At 40.0% G+C, this 13,800-nt stretch overlaps 1 protein-coding gene across 6 annotated transcripts in view; it reads left to right on the top strand.

Annotated features, from left to right (window-relative positions):
• The window catches only part of CYB5R4 (cytochrome b5 reductase 4), a 128,035-nt gene that overhangs the window by 40,559 nt on the left and 73,676 nt on the right, over positions 1-13,800 (top strand). For all 6 annotated transcript variants that reach the window (XM_070376646.1, XM_070376642.1, XM_070376643.1 and 3 more), the window contains one exon: positions 7,038-7,119. In XM_070376646.1, the coding sequence (XP_070232747.1) occupies positions 7,038-7,119 (82 nt within the window). The remainder of the gene's footprint in view (positions 1-7,037; positions 7,120-13,800) is intronic.

The following is a 13,800-nucleotide window of genomic DNA, read 5'->3' as shown; positions in this document are numbered from 1 at the left end:
GAGCCAGTATCCTCTTTTTCTCCATCCTGAATTCTCCTTGGTGGGTGGTGATGGTTTAGTCACTAAGTCACGTCCAACTCTCTTGCTGCTCCTATGGACTGTAGCCCACCGGGCTCCTCTGCCCATGGCATTCCCCAGGCAGTGCTGGACTGGGCTGCCATCTCCTTCTCCAGGGGATCTTCCAACCCAGGTCTCCTGTACTTCACATGGATTCTTTACCGACTGAGCCGCCAGAGAAGCCTGAATTCTCCTTAGGGCACGATAGCAGGCAGCTGTCGTGGTTGATTGCTTTATGGCTACAAGATCCTTGTTTATTAAAATGGCAGGCTGCATTCTTTGTCCACACTAGTTACCAGATTGCTGCATTCCCCTTATTTATGACTTTTCCTCACAGAAGGAAACTTTATATTTTAGAAACGATAGTGAAACTTCTTGTATCTTTAATATTTAGTATTTGAGTTGTACAAAGAATGTTAAGTAATCTCTTTACTGTCAGACTTCTGTCTAGTTTTTTTTCTCATTCCTGATTACTTGTTTAGTATCTCCAGTTGTTGGATGGACAGTGTGATAACCTGTTGATACTTGAGCTTAGCGCACCCTCAGATAACATCAACTCATATTCTTCTTCCCTTTTTCCCTCCTCTGTTTCCTGTTTCTGGAAATGAGAACTTGAAACCACTTGAGTAGTCTTTGCCCTCTCTCGTTGTGTTACCAAATCGGTCACCTGGACTTGTGCCCGAGTGTTAGCCTAGGCCGAGACCCCTTGTCTCAACCAGGGAGGTTCTTTTTTTGCTCAGATTCATACAACCAATGACAAAACCAGTGTTGAGACTGCAACAGCACAAGCTTTATTCAGTGATCAAAGGATGGAGAAGCAAGAACTAGTTCGCGGATCAATTTCTTGACCCTGCTCAGGCTGAGACACCATATATATAGAAGGTTGAGGTAAAATGGAGGGAATTTGATAAAGAGTGGGAGGAATATTAATGACTTTTCTGAGACAGAGGTGTGGTTTGGATCCAGAATGAGGCAACACTCCTTTTCACTTGTTTTTTTGGGTTCTTCTGGTTGATGTCATGGCAATTGTCAGCTGTTGTGGCACTGGGGGATGTGTCCCTTAGCATGCTAATGTATTACAGTGAATGTATAAAGAGGGCTCAGTCCACTGGAGGTCAGCAGGTCTTTTGCCATTTGGGCCTCATTGGTTCTAACTGATTCTTTAGAAAGTTCTTTAGGAGCAGCTTCGTCCTTTTCTAATTGGGCCAGAAACTCAGATAAGGGTAGTTAGTTTCCACATGAGGGATAGGCAGGGTTATGATTCTGGGGCAACATTCTTGGTAACAAAGGTGTCCCAATATCCAATTTCTGGTAAAATTCTGTGATTCTGTCTTTAAATATTGCACCTTTTCTCTTTCCCCACTGCCTCTAGTCAGGTCATCACCACCCTCTCTCACCCGAGTATTTTAATACTGCCCTAATACCTTTACCTTCAGCACCATTTAGATAACATGACAACTAAAGTAGTATTCTCAGAGACAGTTGTCTTAGAACCTTGCTCTGCAGCTCTCGGAGGCTCACCATTGGCAGTTGTTGACTGAAAAATAGTCACAACCTGAAAAGTGAGAGTTCTTAGGACTTCATTCCCGGAGGCAGCATCTCAAGTAGCTCCAAGGAGGCAGGGAAGGAGTCAGATTTTATAGAAGTGTGCAGCAAAGGGGGCAGATAGTCTGAACATGAAAGATTATTGTTAATTAAGGAAAGCCAGATATCTCAAACTAAGAAATTTAGCACTCTTCTATACATGGGACAATGACAGACTTTATTTCCTTGGACTCCAAAATCACTGCAGATGGTGAATGCAGACACAAAATTAAAAGACACTTGTTCCATGGACAAGCTGTGACCAACCTAGACAGTGTATTAAAAAGCAGAGACATTACTTTGCTGACAAAGGTCCCTGTAATCATGTATGGATGTGACAGTTGAACTATAAAGAAGGCTGAACGCCAAAGAATTGATGCTTTTGAACTGTGGTATTGGAGAAGACTCTTGAGAGTCCCTTGGACGGCAAGGAGATCAAACCCATCAATCCTGAATATTCACTGGAAGGACTGATGCTGAGGATGAAGCTTCAGTACTTTGGCCACCTAATGCAAAGCACTGACTCATTGGAAAAGACTCTGATGCTGGGAAAGATTGAGGGCAGGAGGAGATGGGAATGACAGAGGATGAGATGATTGGATGGCATCACCGACTTGATGGACATGAGTTTGAGCAAGCTCCAGGAGATAGTGAAGAACAGGGAGTCCTGGCGTGCTGCAGTCCATGGGGTCACAAAGAGCTGGACACAACTGAGCAACTTGGAAGATACTAGCTTCAGGGCTTACTGAAATAATTTCCTTCAGTGAAGTGTTTCTTAGCTATCTAGGGCCAGCATCCTGCACCCATCTGTTTTTACATCCCCTATCCCTCATCTGTAGAGAGTGGCTGTAGCCCGATAGCAAGTATTCTCCTTTTTTAATTCCCTTTTAGAACTAACACCCAAAAAAGATGTCCTTTTCATTATGGGGGACTGGAATGCAAAAGTAGGAAGTCAAGAAACACCTGGAGTAACAGGCAAATTTGGCCTTGGAATATGAAATGAAGCAGGGCAAAGGCTAATAGAGTTTTGCCGAGAGAATGCACTGGTCATAGCAAACACCCTCTTCCAACAACACAAGAGAAGACTCTACACATGGACATCACCATATGGTCAACACCGAAATCAGATTGATTATATTCTTCGCGGCCAAAGATGGAGAAGCTCTATACAGTCAGCAAAAACAAGACCGGGAGCTGACTGTGGCTCAGATCATGAACTCTTTATTGCCAAATTCAGACTAAAATTGAAGAAAGTAGGGACAACCACTAGACCATTCAGGTATGACCTAAATCAAATCCCTTATGATTATAAGTGGAAGTGAGAAATAGATTTAAGGGACTAGATCTGATAGAGTGCCTGAGATGGAGGTTCATGACATTGTACAGGAGACAAGGATCAAGACCATCCCCGTGGAAAAGAAATGCAAAAAACCAAAATGGCTCTCTGAGGAGGCCTTACAAATAGCTGTGAAAAGAAGAAAAGTGAAAAGCAAAGGAGAAAAGGAAACATAAAGCATCTGAATGCAGAGTTCCAAAGAATAGCAAGGAGAGATAAGAAAACCTTCCTCAGCGATCAATGCAAAGAAATAGAGGAAAACAACAGAATGGGAAAAACTAGAGATCTCTTCAAGAAAATTAGAGATACCAAGGGAACATTTCATGCAAAGATGGGCTCGATAAAGGACAGAAATGGTATGGACCTAACAGAAGAAGAAGATATTAAGAAAAGGTGGCAAGAATACACAGAAGAACTGTACAAAAAGATTTTCATGACCAAGATAATCACGATGGTGTGATCACTTACCTAGAGCCAGACATCCTGGAATGTGGGCCTTAGAAATCATCACTATGAACAAAGCTAGTGGAGGTGATAGAATTGCAGTTGACCTATTTCAAATCCTGAAAGATGATGGTGTGAAATTGCTGCACTCAATACACCAGCAAATTTGGAAAACTCAACAGTGGCCACAGAACTTGAAAAGGTCAGTTTTCATTCCAATCCCAAAGAAAGGCAATGCCAAAGAATGCTCAAACTACCACACAATTGCACTCATCTCACACGCTGGGAAAGTAATGCTCAAAATTCTTCAAGCCAGGCTTCAGCAGTACGTGAACCATGAACTTCCAGATGTTCAAGCTGGTTTTAGAAAAGGCAGAGGAACCAGAGATCAAATTGCCAACATCTGCTGGATCATGGAAAAAGCAAGAGAGTTCCAGAAAAACATCTATTTCTGCTTTATTGACTATGTCAAAGCCTTTGACTGTGTGGATCACAAGAAACTGTGGAAAATTCTGAAAGAGATCCAGACCACCTGACCTGCCTCTTGAGAAACCTGTATGCAGGTCAGGAAGCAACAGTTAGAACTGGACATGGAACACAGACTGGTTCCAAATAGGAAAAGGAGTACGTCAAGGCTGTATATTGTGACCCTGCTTATTTAACTTAATGTAAAGTACATCATCGGAGAAGGCAATGGCACCCCACTCCAGTACTCTTGCCTGGAAAATCCAATGGACAGAGGAGCCTGGTGGGCTGCATTCTATGGGGTTGCTAGGAGTCGGACACGACCGCGATTTCACTTTCACTTTTCACTTTCCTACATTGGAGAAGGAAATGGCAACCCACTCCAGTGTTCTTGCCTGGAGAATCCCAGGGACGGCGGAGCCTGGTGGGCTGCCGTCTATGGGGTCACACAGAGTCAGACATGACTGAAGTGACTTAGCAGCAGCAGCAGCAGAGTACATCATGAGAAACGCTGGGCTGGACGAAGCACAGGCTGGAATCAAGATTGCCGGGAGAAATATCAATAACCTCAGATATGCAGATGACACCACCTTGTGGCAGAAAGTGAAGAGGAACTAAAAAGCCTCTTGATGAAGGTAAAAGTGGAGAGTGAAAAAGTTGGCTTAAAGCTCAACCTTCAGAAAACGAAGATCATGGCATCTGGTCCCATCACTTCATGGGAAATAGATGGGAAACAGTGGAAACAGTGGCAGACTTTATTTTGGGGGGCTCCAAAATCACTGTAGATGGCGATTGCAGCCATGAAATTAAAAGGTGCTTACTCCTTGGAAGGAAAGTTATGACCAACCTAGATAGGATATTGAAAAGCAGAGACATTACTTTGCCAACAAATGTCCGTCTAGTCAAGGCTATGGTTTTTCCAGTGGTCATGTATGGATGTGAGAGTTGGACTGTGAAGAAAGCTGAGTGCTGAAGAATTGATGCTGTTGAACTGTGGTGTTGGAGAAGACTCTTGAGAGTCCCTTGGACTGCAAGGAGATCCAGTCAGTCCATTCTGAAGGAGATCAGCCCTGGGATTTCTTTGGAAGGAATGACGCTAAAGCTGAAACTCCAATACTTTGGCCACCTTATGCGAAGAGTTGACTCATTGAAAAAGACTCTGATGCTGAGAGGGATTGGGGACAAGAGGAGAAGGGGACGACAGCGAATGAGATGGCTGGATGGCATCACCAACTCGCTGGACGTGAGTTTGAGTGAACTCCGGGTTTGCTGCTGCACAGCGAGGCCTGGTGTGCTGCAGTTCATGTAGTCGCAAAGGGTCAGACACGACTGAGGGACTGAACTGAACTGAACTGAACTGAACTAGGGCTCACTGGCTTACATGGGAGGGATGTAACGGCTGATGACTGTGACAGCCTTAAGTTCCTCAGCTAACAGCTGCTTCATTGCAGGCATTGTTCTCTCTTTTGGGGGCCCTCCAGGCTCAGAAATGCACATTTGAAGGCCTGAAGTCTCTGATGGCTGTTTCATCCTTGTTTTAATAAACATGTGGCATGAGATATTCCATTTCACATAGTATAATACATTTAAGGTCATTAGTCTGGCTTTTGAGGGCCTAAAAGTAATGTGTCAAGGTAAATATTCTCAACATGGACCTTGCTTTGAGCAAACTGAAGTGCTTTGAGCGAATCGCTAGCTTTGACAAATCCTGTACCTTTGCCTCTTTGAATATCTTTTTCCTTCATCTATCTGTTAAAATTCTACATAGCCCCAGAGATGGTACTTTACACATAACTGGATACTCTATAAATATTTGGTAAATAAAATTTAAATTTCTATTAGTGATTGCCCATTTATAATTACATATATATTTTTTACATATTTTCTATTTTAAAATATTTGTAAATAAAATTTAAATTTCTATTAGTGATTGCCCATTTATAATTACATATATATTTTTACATATTTTCTATTTTAATGTAAATTTATATATTCAGGAAACGTACATAAAGATTCTGATGACGGTATTATTTGACCTGATTATTTTAATTATTATATAGCATTTATTGAATAATATATTATGATTTTCTGTTATGATCTTTTACAATTGGTCTTTTAGGTTGTTCCCAATATTTTGCTAATATAAATAGTGCTATGATGAGTGTCCTGGTGCCTGGATATTTCTGTATATGTAAATATTTTCCCAGGTAAATTCCGGAATTACTAAATAGAAGAGTTGCGTATTTTAAGATTTTTAGTGTATATTGAGAATATGTCCTCCAGAAAGATTGTTTAAATTTAATTCCCATTTTTAAGTCTGGCAACAAATACTGTTAGTTGTTTTCCTTGAGATGACAATTTCACTCTGTTCATTTTGAAGAAAATGTCTATTAGATACCCAAGTCCGAGTAACTAGTTTATAAGTCATGCATTTTCTTTTACGTATAAACATCCTTTCAAGAAAAAACAGTTTGATATGCAAATCAAACAATTGCCTAAATGTTTTTCCTCAGGGAAACCATCTTACTTAGCAGCATAAGTGTTTTTGAGAACTTCCCATTTGTCACACAGCGTATAAAAAAAGTCCTGAAACCAAGGGTTCAGGTTTAAGAACGTTTTTTTTTTCCTACCTCAGGAAGGATATTCTCAAATGAAACCAATTCCCTCCACCCCCATGAGTCTGTGGTGGTGAAGAATATCATGATTGAGGCCACTGCCTTGCTATATGCTAAGATGCGGTTTTACCCACATTGCTTTTTCAAAAACTGTTGCAGATGTTAACACAGTGAAAAAGGTAAATAACATCTTAGTGTTACTGAATTGGCCAAAAAGTTCATTCAGGTTTTCCCATAAGACATTATGGAAAAACCCAAATGAACATTGTAACCAACCCAGTATTGACACTAGTCAAGACCTTATGGGTATCTGGGCATCGGGATTCTCCAGAGGTCTACCGACGACACTTGGAGAACATTTTTCTAAACCATCCCTGCATATGCTCTCATTCTGTCCCTCCCTTGTTGGCTAATTGAATCTGCTTTTTAGTTTTTCAGAGCAGTGTAAGAATGTCTAGTTTTGATCAGAAAAAAAATGGTAGCATCTCATGGAGTTGGAGTCATGTTGCTTTTATATTACTTTTCTCCCACGCCAGGTTCATCGTTGGGTCAACTATGAATCCATGCTAAAAGAATGCCTGGTGGGCAGGATGGCCATGAAACCTGCTTTTCCTAAAGGTACGTGGATCCAGGGATAAACTGGCATTGGTGTTAGACACAGGTGGACTATCTTTTAGAGGGATTTCAGCAAATAGATTTAAATAAATGACTAAATCATTCTCATTTCACTGGCCTCCTAGTCCAGCCACTATAAAGGTTTTTCTTAAGTTATTTAGAACGAAACAGTGACTTTACCTGAAAAATTTGACTGTTTTGAGAGAACTTTCATAGTGTAGGGAATAAACATAATTGAAGTGAAAGGACTTTGTTTACTCGGGTTTTGTTAGTCTTTTGTTACAAGACTATGTAACCAGTCTCGTTACATACAGTAGCTTGAACACTTGATTAGAGTTGACTTTTAGACTAGTTTCCTAGAGTGTAATTGTTTGAATATGTAACTTATTCCCGTGACTCAAAAATCAGAAAATATAAAAAGTTATACAGTGAAATTTTCCTTCCCATCTTTATCTCCCATTCCTTGACTATTTATCATAGACAACCTATATTCTGATTTTAAAGTACTTTTTTAAAAAAAACCCATTTCTTGCCTTTACCTTGACAACTGCCACTCTGCAATCAGCACAGTGTTGGAAAGCATCTCTTTACTCCTAAGCTTCTTTTGCAAAGAAGTGCCTTTGCAAAGGTTTCAACATGCAGTAAGAGTAGCAGAAGCACTTTGTGTAAGTCCTTTACTGTAGATGGAATGGAGTCATTTATTTTGAACAACTCTTGATTTTGACATCCAAAGTAGGAGTAAATTGGCTTGTTTGACCTGACTCTGCTACTATTTATGTAGTTAAGTGAGTTTTGTATTTCCAGGCTTTATTGATGGAGGCCTCCATTGGCTGTGTCAACCTACCTAGATTTGAACCCTTGTTCCATGGCCTGTTAATGGTGCCATAAAGATGGCTCTTTTTATCACTGAGCCTCGAGTTTTTTTTTAATCTATGCAAAGATTGATAGGGCTAATAATTCATATGAGTAAATCAGCATGATAGCATTGTAACAGATACTCAAAAAGGCTTTTTTCTTTCTACTAATACTACTACAAAACAAATAAGCATTACACGTACATAGGCAGACTTGAGAAGTATTGCAAGTTCGTTTCAGACCTCCACAATAAAGCAGATACCACAGTAAAGGAAATCACATGAATTTTTTGGTTTCCCAGTACATATAAAAGTTATATTTGCTCTCTACTATAGTCTATTAAGCGTGCAATAGCAGTATGTCTGCAAAAACAATGTGCATACCTTAATTGAAAAACACTTTTGTATTGCTCATCCTGTTCGTGATGCTAGTTGTCTTCTGTTCATACTGTTTGACTGTTTGCTGAACCCAGGGTAGGCAAGGCAGAAGCTACGAGGCTGGAAGGAGATTCGAGGAGCTATAAGAAGTACAGACACATTTATTCTCTCCTGGCTGGAACAGCAGCCATAATACAACCTCTCTCCTGGCTGATGCAGCAGCCATAGCAGCAGCCACAACATAACCATAACGTACCCATAACAAAACCATAACATAACCTTGAATAACATAATCATGATGTCATTCCACTGTAGCCTCAGTGCTGCATCAGCCAGGGCTTTCATGGTGAAACTCATACAGGCGTACCACACAAGGTAGCCCGTGACCAAGGGAGCACCTCATGGGCAGTGCTAAAAGTGATCTCAGCTATTACATAATCATTTACAAATCATAGGGCAAGAGTGAGAGACCATGGGATGAGAGAGCCTGACCATGCCATCTTGGCTAATTTGCTCTTTCCCTTCAACTTTATTACTGAAAAAAAAAGCAACCATCATCTGAACCCTCAGCAAGTTCTAATCTTTTTGCTGGTGGAGTGTCTGGCCTTGATATTGATGACTGCTGACTTATCAGGGTGGTGGTTGGTTCCTAGAGTTAGGGTCAGCTGTGGAGTTTCTTAAGACCACAAAGGAATTTGCCACATTGATTGATTCTTCCTTTCATGAATGATTTTTCTGTATTATATAGACCTATTCGATAGCATTTTACCCACAGTAGAACATCGTTCAAAATCAGTCACTAGTGAAGTCACTAGTGAAGTCGCTCAGTCGTGTCCAACTCTTTGCGACCCCATGGACTGTATGTAGCCTACCAAGCTCCTCTGTCCATGGGATTTTCCAGGCAATAGTACTGGAGTGGATTGCCATTTCCTTCTCCAGGGGATCTTCCTGACCCAGGGATTGAACCTGGGTCTCCCACATTGTAGACAGACGCTTTACCGTCTGAGCCACCAGGGAAGTCAGTCCTCTCAAATGCTGATGCTGCTACTTTATCAACTGAGTTTATGTAATGTTCTAAATCCTTTGTTGTCATTTCAACAACGTTCAAGGCATCTGCACTGGGAGTAGGTTCCATCTCAGGAAACCACTTTTGAGCTTATCCATAAGAATCAACTCCTCATTACAAGGAGGCGGTCCTAAGATGGTGGAGGAATAGGACAGGGAGAGCACTTTCTCCCCCACAAATTCATCAAAAGAACATTTGAACGCTGAGTAAATTCCACAAAACAACTTTGGAATGCCAGCAGAAGACAGCAGGCACTCAGAAAAGCAGCCCATTGTCTTTGAAAGGAGATGGAGATGTCTTGAGGCTACTGTAAAAATAAGACTGAAAACCAGAAGCAGGAGGCTTAAGTCCAAATCCTGAGAACACCAGAGAACTCCTGACTCCAGGGAACATTAATTGACAGGAGCTCATCAAATGCTTCCATACCTACACTGAAACCAAGCACCACCCAAGGGCCAACAAGTTCCAGAGCAAGACATACCATGCAAATTCTCCAGCAACACAGGAACATAGCCCTGAGCTTCAATATACAGGCTGCCCAAAGTCACTCCAAACGCATTTACATCTCATAACTCATTACTGGACGCTTCATTGCACTCCAGAGAGAAGAAATCCAGCTCCACCCACCAGAACACCGACACAAGCTTCCCTAACCAGGAAAACTTGACAAGCCACCTGTACAACCCCACCCACACCTAGGAAACTCCACAATAAAGAGAACTCCATAAACTGCCAGAATACAGAGGCCACCCCAAACAGCAATATAAACAAGATGAAGAGACAGAGGAATACCCAGCAGGTAAAGGAACAGTATAAATGCCCACCAAACCAAACAAAAGAGGAAGAGATAGTGAATCTACCTGATAAAGAATTCCAAATAATAATAGCGAAAATGATCCAAAATCTTGAAAACAAAATGGAATCACAGGTAAATAGCCTGGAGACAAGGATTGAGAAGATGCAAGAAGGGTTTAACAAAGACCTATAAGAAATAAAAAAGAGTCAATACATAATGAATAATGCAATGCTGCTGCTGCTAAATCGCTCCCCTGTCCCTGGGATTCTCCAGGCAAGAACACTGGAGTGGGTTGCCATGTCCTTCTCCAATGCATGAAAGTGAAAAGTGAAAGTGAAGTCGCTCAGTCATGTCCGACTCTTAGCGACCCCATGGACTGCAGCCCACCAGGCTCCTCCATCCACGGGATTCTCCAGGCAAGAGTACTGGAGTGGGGTACCATTGCCTTCTACTGAATAATGCAATAAATGAGATCAAAAACACTCTGGAGGGAACAAATAGTAGAATAACAGAGGCAGAAGATAGGATTAGTGAAGTAGAAGATAGAATGGTAGAAATAAATGAATCAGAGGAAAAAAGAAAAATGAATTAAAAGAAATGAGGACAATCTCAGAGACCTCTGGGACAATGTTAAATGCCCCAACATCCGAATCATAGGAGTCCCAGAAGAAAAAGACAAAAAGAAAGACCATGAGAAAATACTTGAGGAGATAATAGTTGAAAACTTCCGTAAAATGGGGAAGGAAATAATCACCCAAGTCCAAGAAACCCAGAGAGTCCCAAACAGGACAAACCCAAGGTGAAAACACCCCAAGACACATATTAATCAAATTAACAAAGATCAAACACAAAGAACAAATATTAAAAGCAACAAAGGAAAAACAACAAATAACACACAAGGGGATTCCCATAAGGATAACAGCTGATCTTTCAGTAGAAACTCTTCAGGCCAGGAGGAAATGGCAGAACATACTTAAAGTGATGAAAGAAAATACCTACAGCCCAGATTACTGTACCCAGCAAGGATCTCATTCAAATATGAAGGAGAAATCAAAATCTTTACAGACAAGCAAAAGCTGAGAGAATTCAGCACCACCAAACCAGCTCTCCAACAAATGCTAAAGGATCTTCTCTAGACAGGAAACACAAAAGGGGAGTATAAACTCAAACCTAAAACAATAAAGTAAATGGCAACAGGATGATACTTGTCAATAATTACCTTAAACGTAAATGGGTTGAATGCCCTAAACAAAAGACAAAGACTGGCTGAATGGATACAAAAACAAGACCCCTATATATGTTGTCTACAAGAGACCCACCTCAAAACAAGGGACACATACAGACTGAAAGTGAAGGACCGGAAAAAGATATTCCACACAAATAGAGACCAAAAGAAAGCAGGAGGAGCAATACTCATATCAGATAAAATAAACTTTAAAACAAAGGCTGTGAAAAGAAACAAAGATGGACACTACATAATGATCAAAGGATCAATCCAAGAAGAAGATATAACAATTATAAATATATATGGACCCAACATAGGAAGCACCACAATATGTAAGACAAATGCTAACAAGTATGAAAGGGGAAATTAACAATAGCACAATAATAGTGGGAGACTTTAATACCCCACTCACACCTATGGATAGGTCAACTAAACAAAAAATTAACAAGGAAACACAAACTTTAAATGATACAATAGACTAGTTAGACCTATTGATATCTATAGGACATTTCACCCCAAAACAATGAATTTCACCTTTTTCTCAAGTTCACACAGAACCTTCTCCAGGATAGAACACATCCTGGGCCATAAATCTAGTCTTGGTAAATTCAAAAAAATTAAAATCATTCCAAGCGTCTTTTCTGACCACAATGCAGTAAGATTAGATCTCAATTATAGGAGAAAAACTATTAAAAATTCCAACATATGGAGGCTGAACAACACGCTGCTGAATAACCAACAAATCACAGAAGAAATCAAAAAAGAAGTCAAAATATACATAGAAATGAATGAGAATGAAAACACAACAACCCAAAACCTGTGGGACACTGTAAAAGCAGTGCTAAGGGGAAGGTTCACAGGAATACAAGCATACCTCAAGAAACAAGAAAAAAGTCAAATAAATAACCTAACTCTACACCTAAAGCAACTAGAAAAGGAAGAAATGAAGAACCCCAGGGTTAGTAGAAGGAAAGAAATTAGGGCAGAAATAAATGCAAAAGAAACAAAAGAGACCATAACAAAAATTAACAAAGCCAAAGCTGGTTCTTTGAGAGGATAAATAAAATTGACAAACTTTTAGCCAGACTCATCAAGAAACAAAGGGAGAAAAATCAAATCAATAAAATTAGGAATGAAAATGGAGAGATCACAACAGACAACACAGAAATACAAAGGATCATAAGAGACTACTATCAGCAATTATATGCCAATAAAATGGACAACGAGGAAGAAATGGACAAATTCTTAGAAAAGTACAACTTTCCAAAACTGGACCAGGAAGAAATAGAAAATCTTAACAGACCCATCACAAGCACGGAAATTGAAACTGTAATCAGAAATCTTCCAGCAAACAAAAGCCCAGGTCCAGATGGCTTCACAGCTGAATTCTACCAAAAATTTAGAGAAGAGATAACACCTATCCTACTCAAACTCTTCCAGAAAATTGCAGAGGAAGGTAAACTTCCAAACTCATTCTATGAGGCCACCATCACCCTAATACCAAATCCTGACAAAGATGCCACAAAAAAAAAGAAAACTACAGGCCAATATCACTGATGAACATAGATGCAAAACTCCTTAACAAAATTCTAGCAATCAGAATCCAGCAACACATTAAAAAGATCATACACCATGACCAAGTGGGCTTTATCCCAGCGATGAAAGGATTCTTCAATATCCACAAATCAGTCAGTGTAATACACCACATTAACAAATTGAAAAATAAAAGCCATATGATTGTCTCAGTAGATGCAGAGAAAGCCTTTGACAAAATTCAAAATCCATTTATGATAAAAAAAAAACTCCAGAAAGCAGGAATAGAAGGAACATACCTCAAAATAATAAAAGCTATATATGATAAACATTATCCTCAGCAAACATTATCCTCCATGGTGAAAAACTGAAAGCATTTCCCCTAAAGTCAGGAACAAGACAAGGGTGCCCACTCTCACCACTACTATTCAACATAGTTTTGGAAGTTTTGGCCATAGCAATCAGAGCAGAAAAAGAAATAAAAGGAATCTAAGTTGGAAAAGCAGAAGTAAAACGCTCACTGTTTGCAGAAGACATGATCCTCTACATAGAAAACCCTAAAGACTCCACCAGAAAATTACTAGAGCTAATCAATGAATATAGTAAAGTTGCAGGATATAAAATCAACACACAGAAATCCCTTGCATTCCTATACACTAATAATGAGAAAATAGAGAAATTAAGGAAACAATTCCAGTCACCATTGCAACGAGAAGAATGAAATACTTAGGAATATACCTACCTAAAGAAACAAAAGACCTATATATAGAAAACTATAAAACACTGGTGAAAGAAATCAAAGAGGACACAAATAGATGGAGAAATATACCAT

Source organism: Bos mutus, chromosome 9 (assembly GCF_027580195.1).
Source record: "Bos mutus isolate GX-2022 chromosome 9, NWIPB_WYAK_1.1, whole genome shotgun sequence".
NCBI classification, from domain to species: Eukaryota; Metazoa; Chordata; class Mammalia; order Artiodactyla; family Bovidae; genus Bos; species Bos mutus.
The sequence above is the reverse complement of the archived record's forward strand: the minus strand, read 5'-3'. Positions and strand labels throughout refer to the sequence as shown.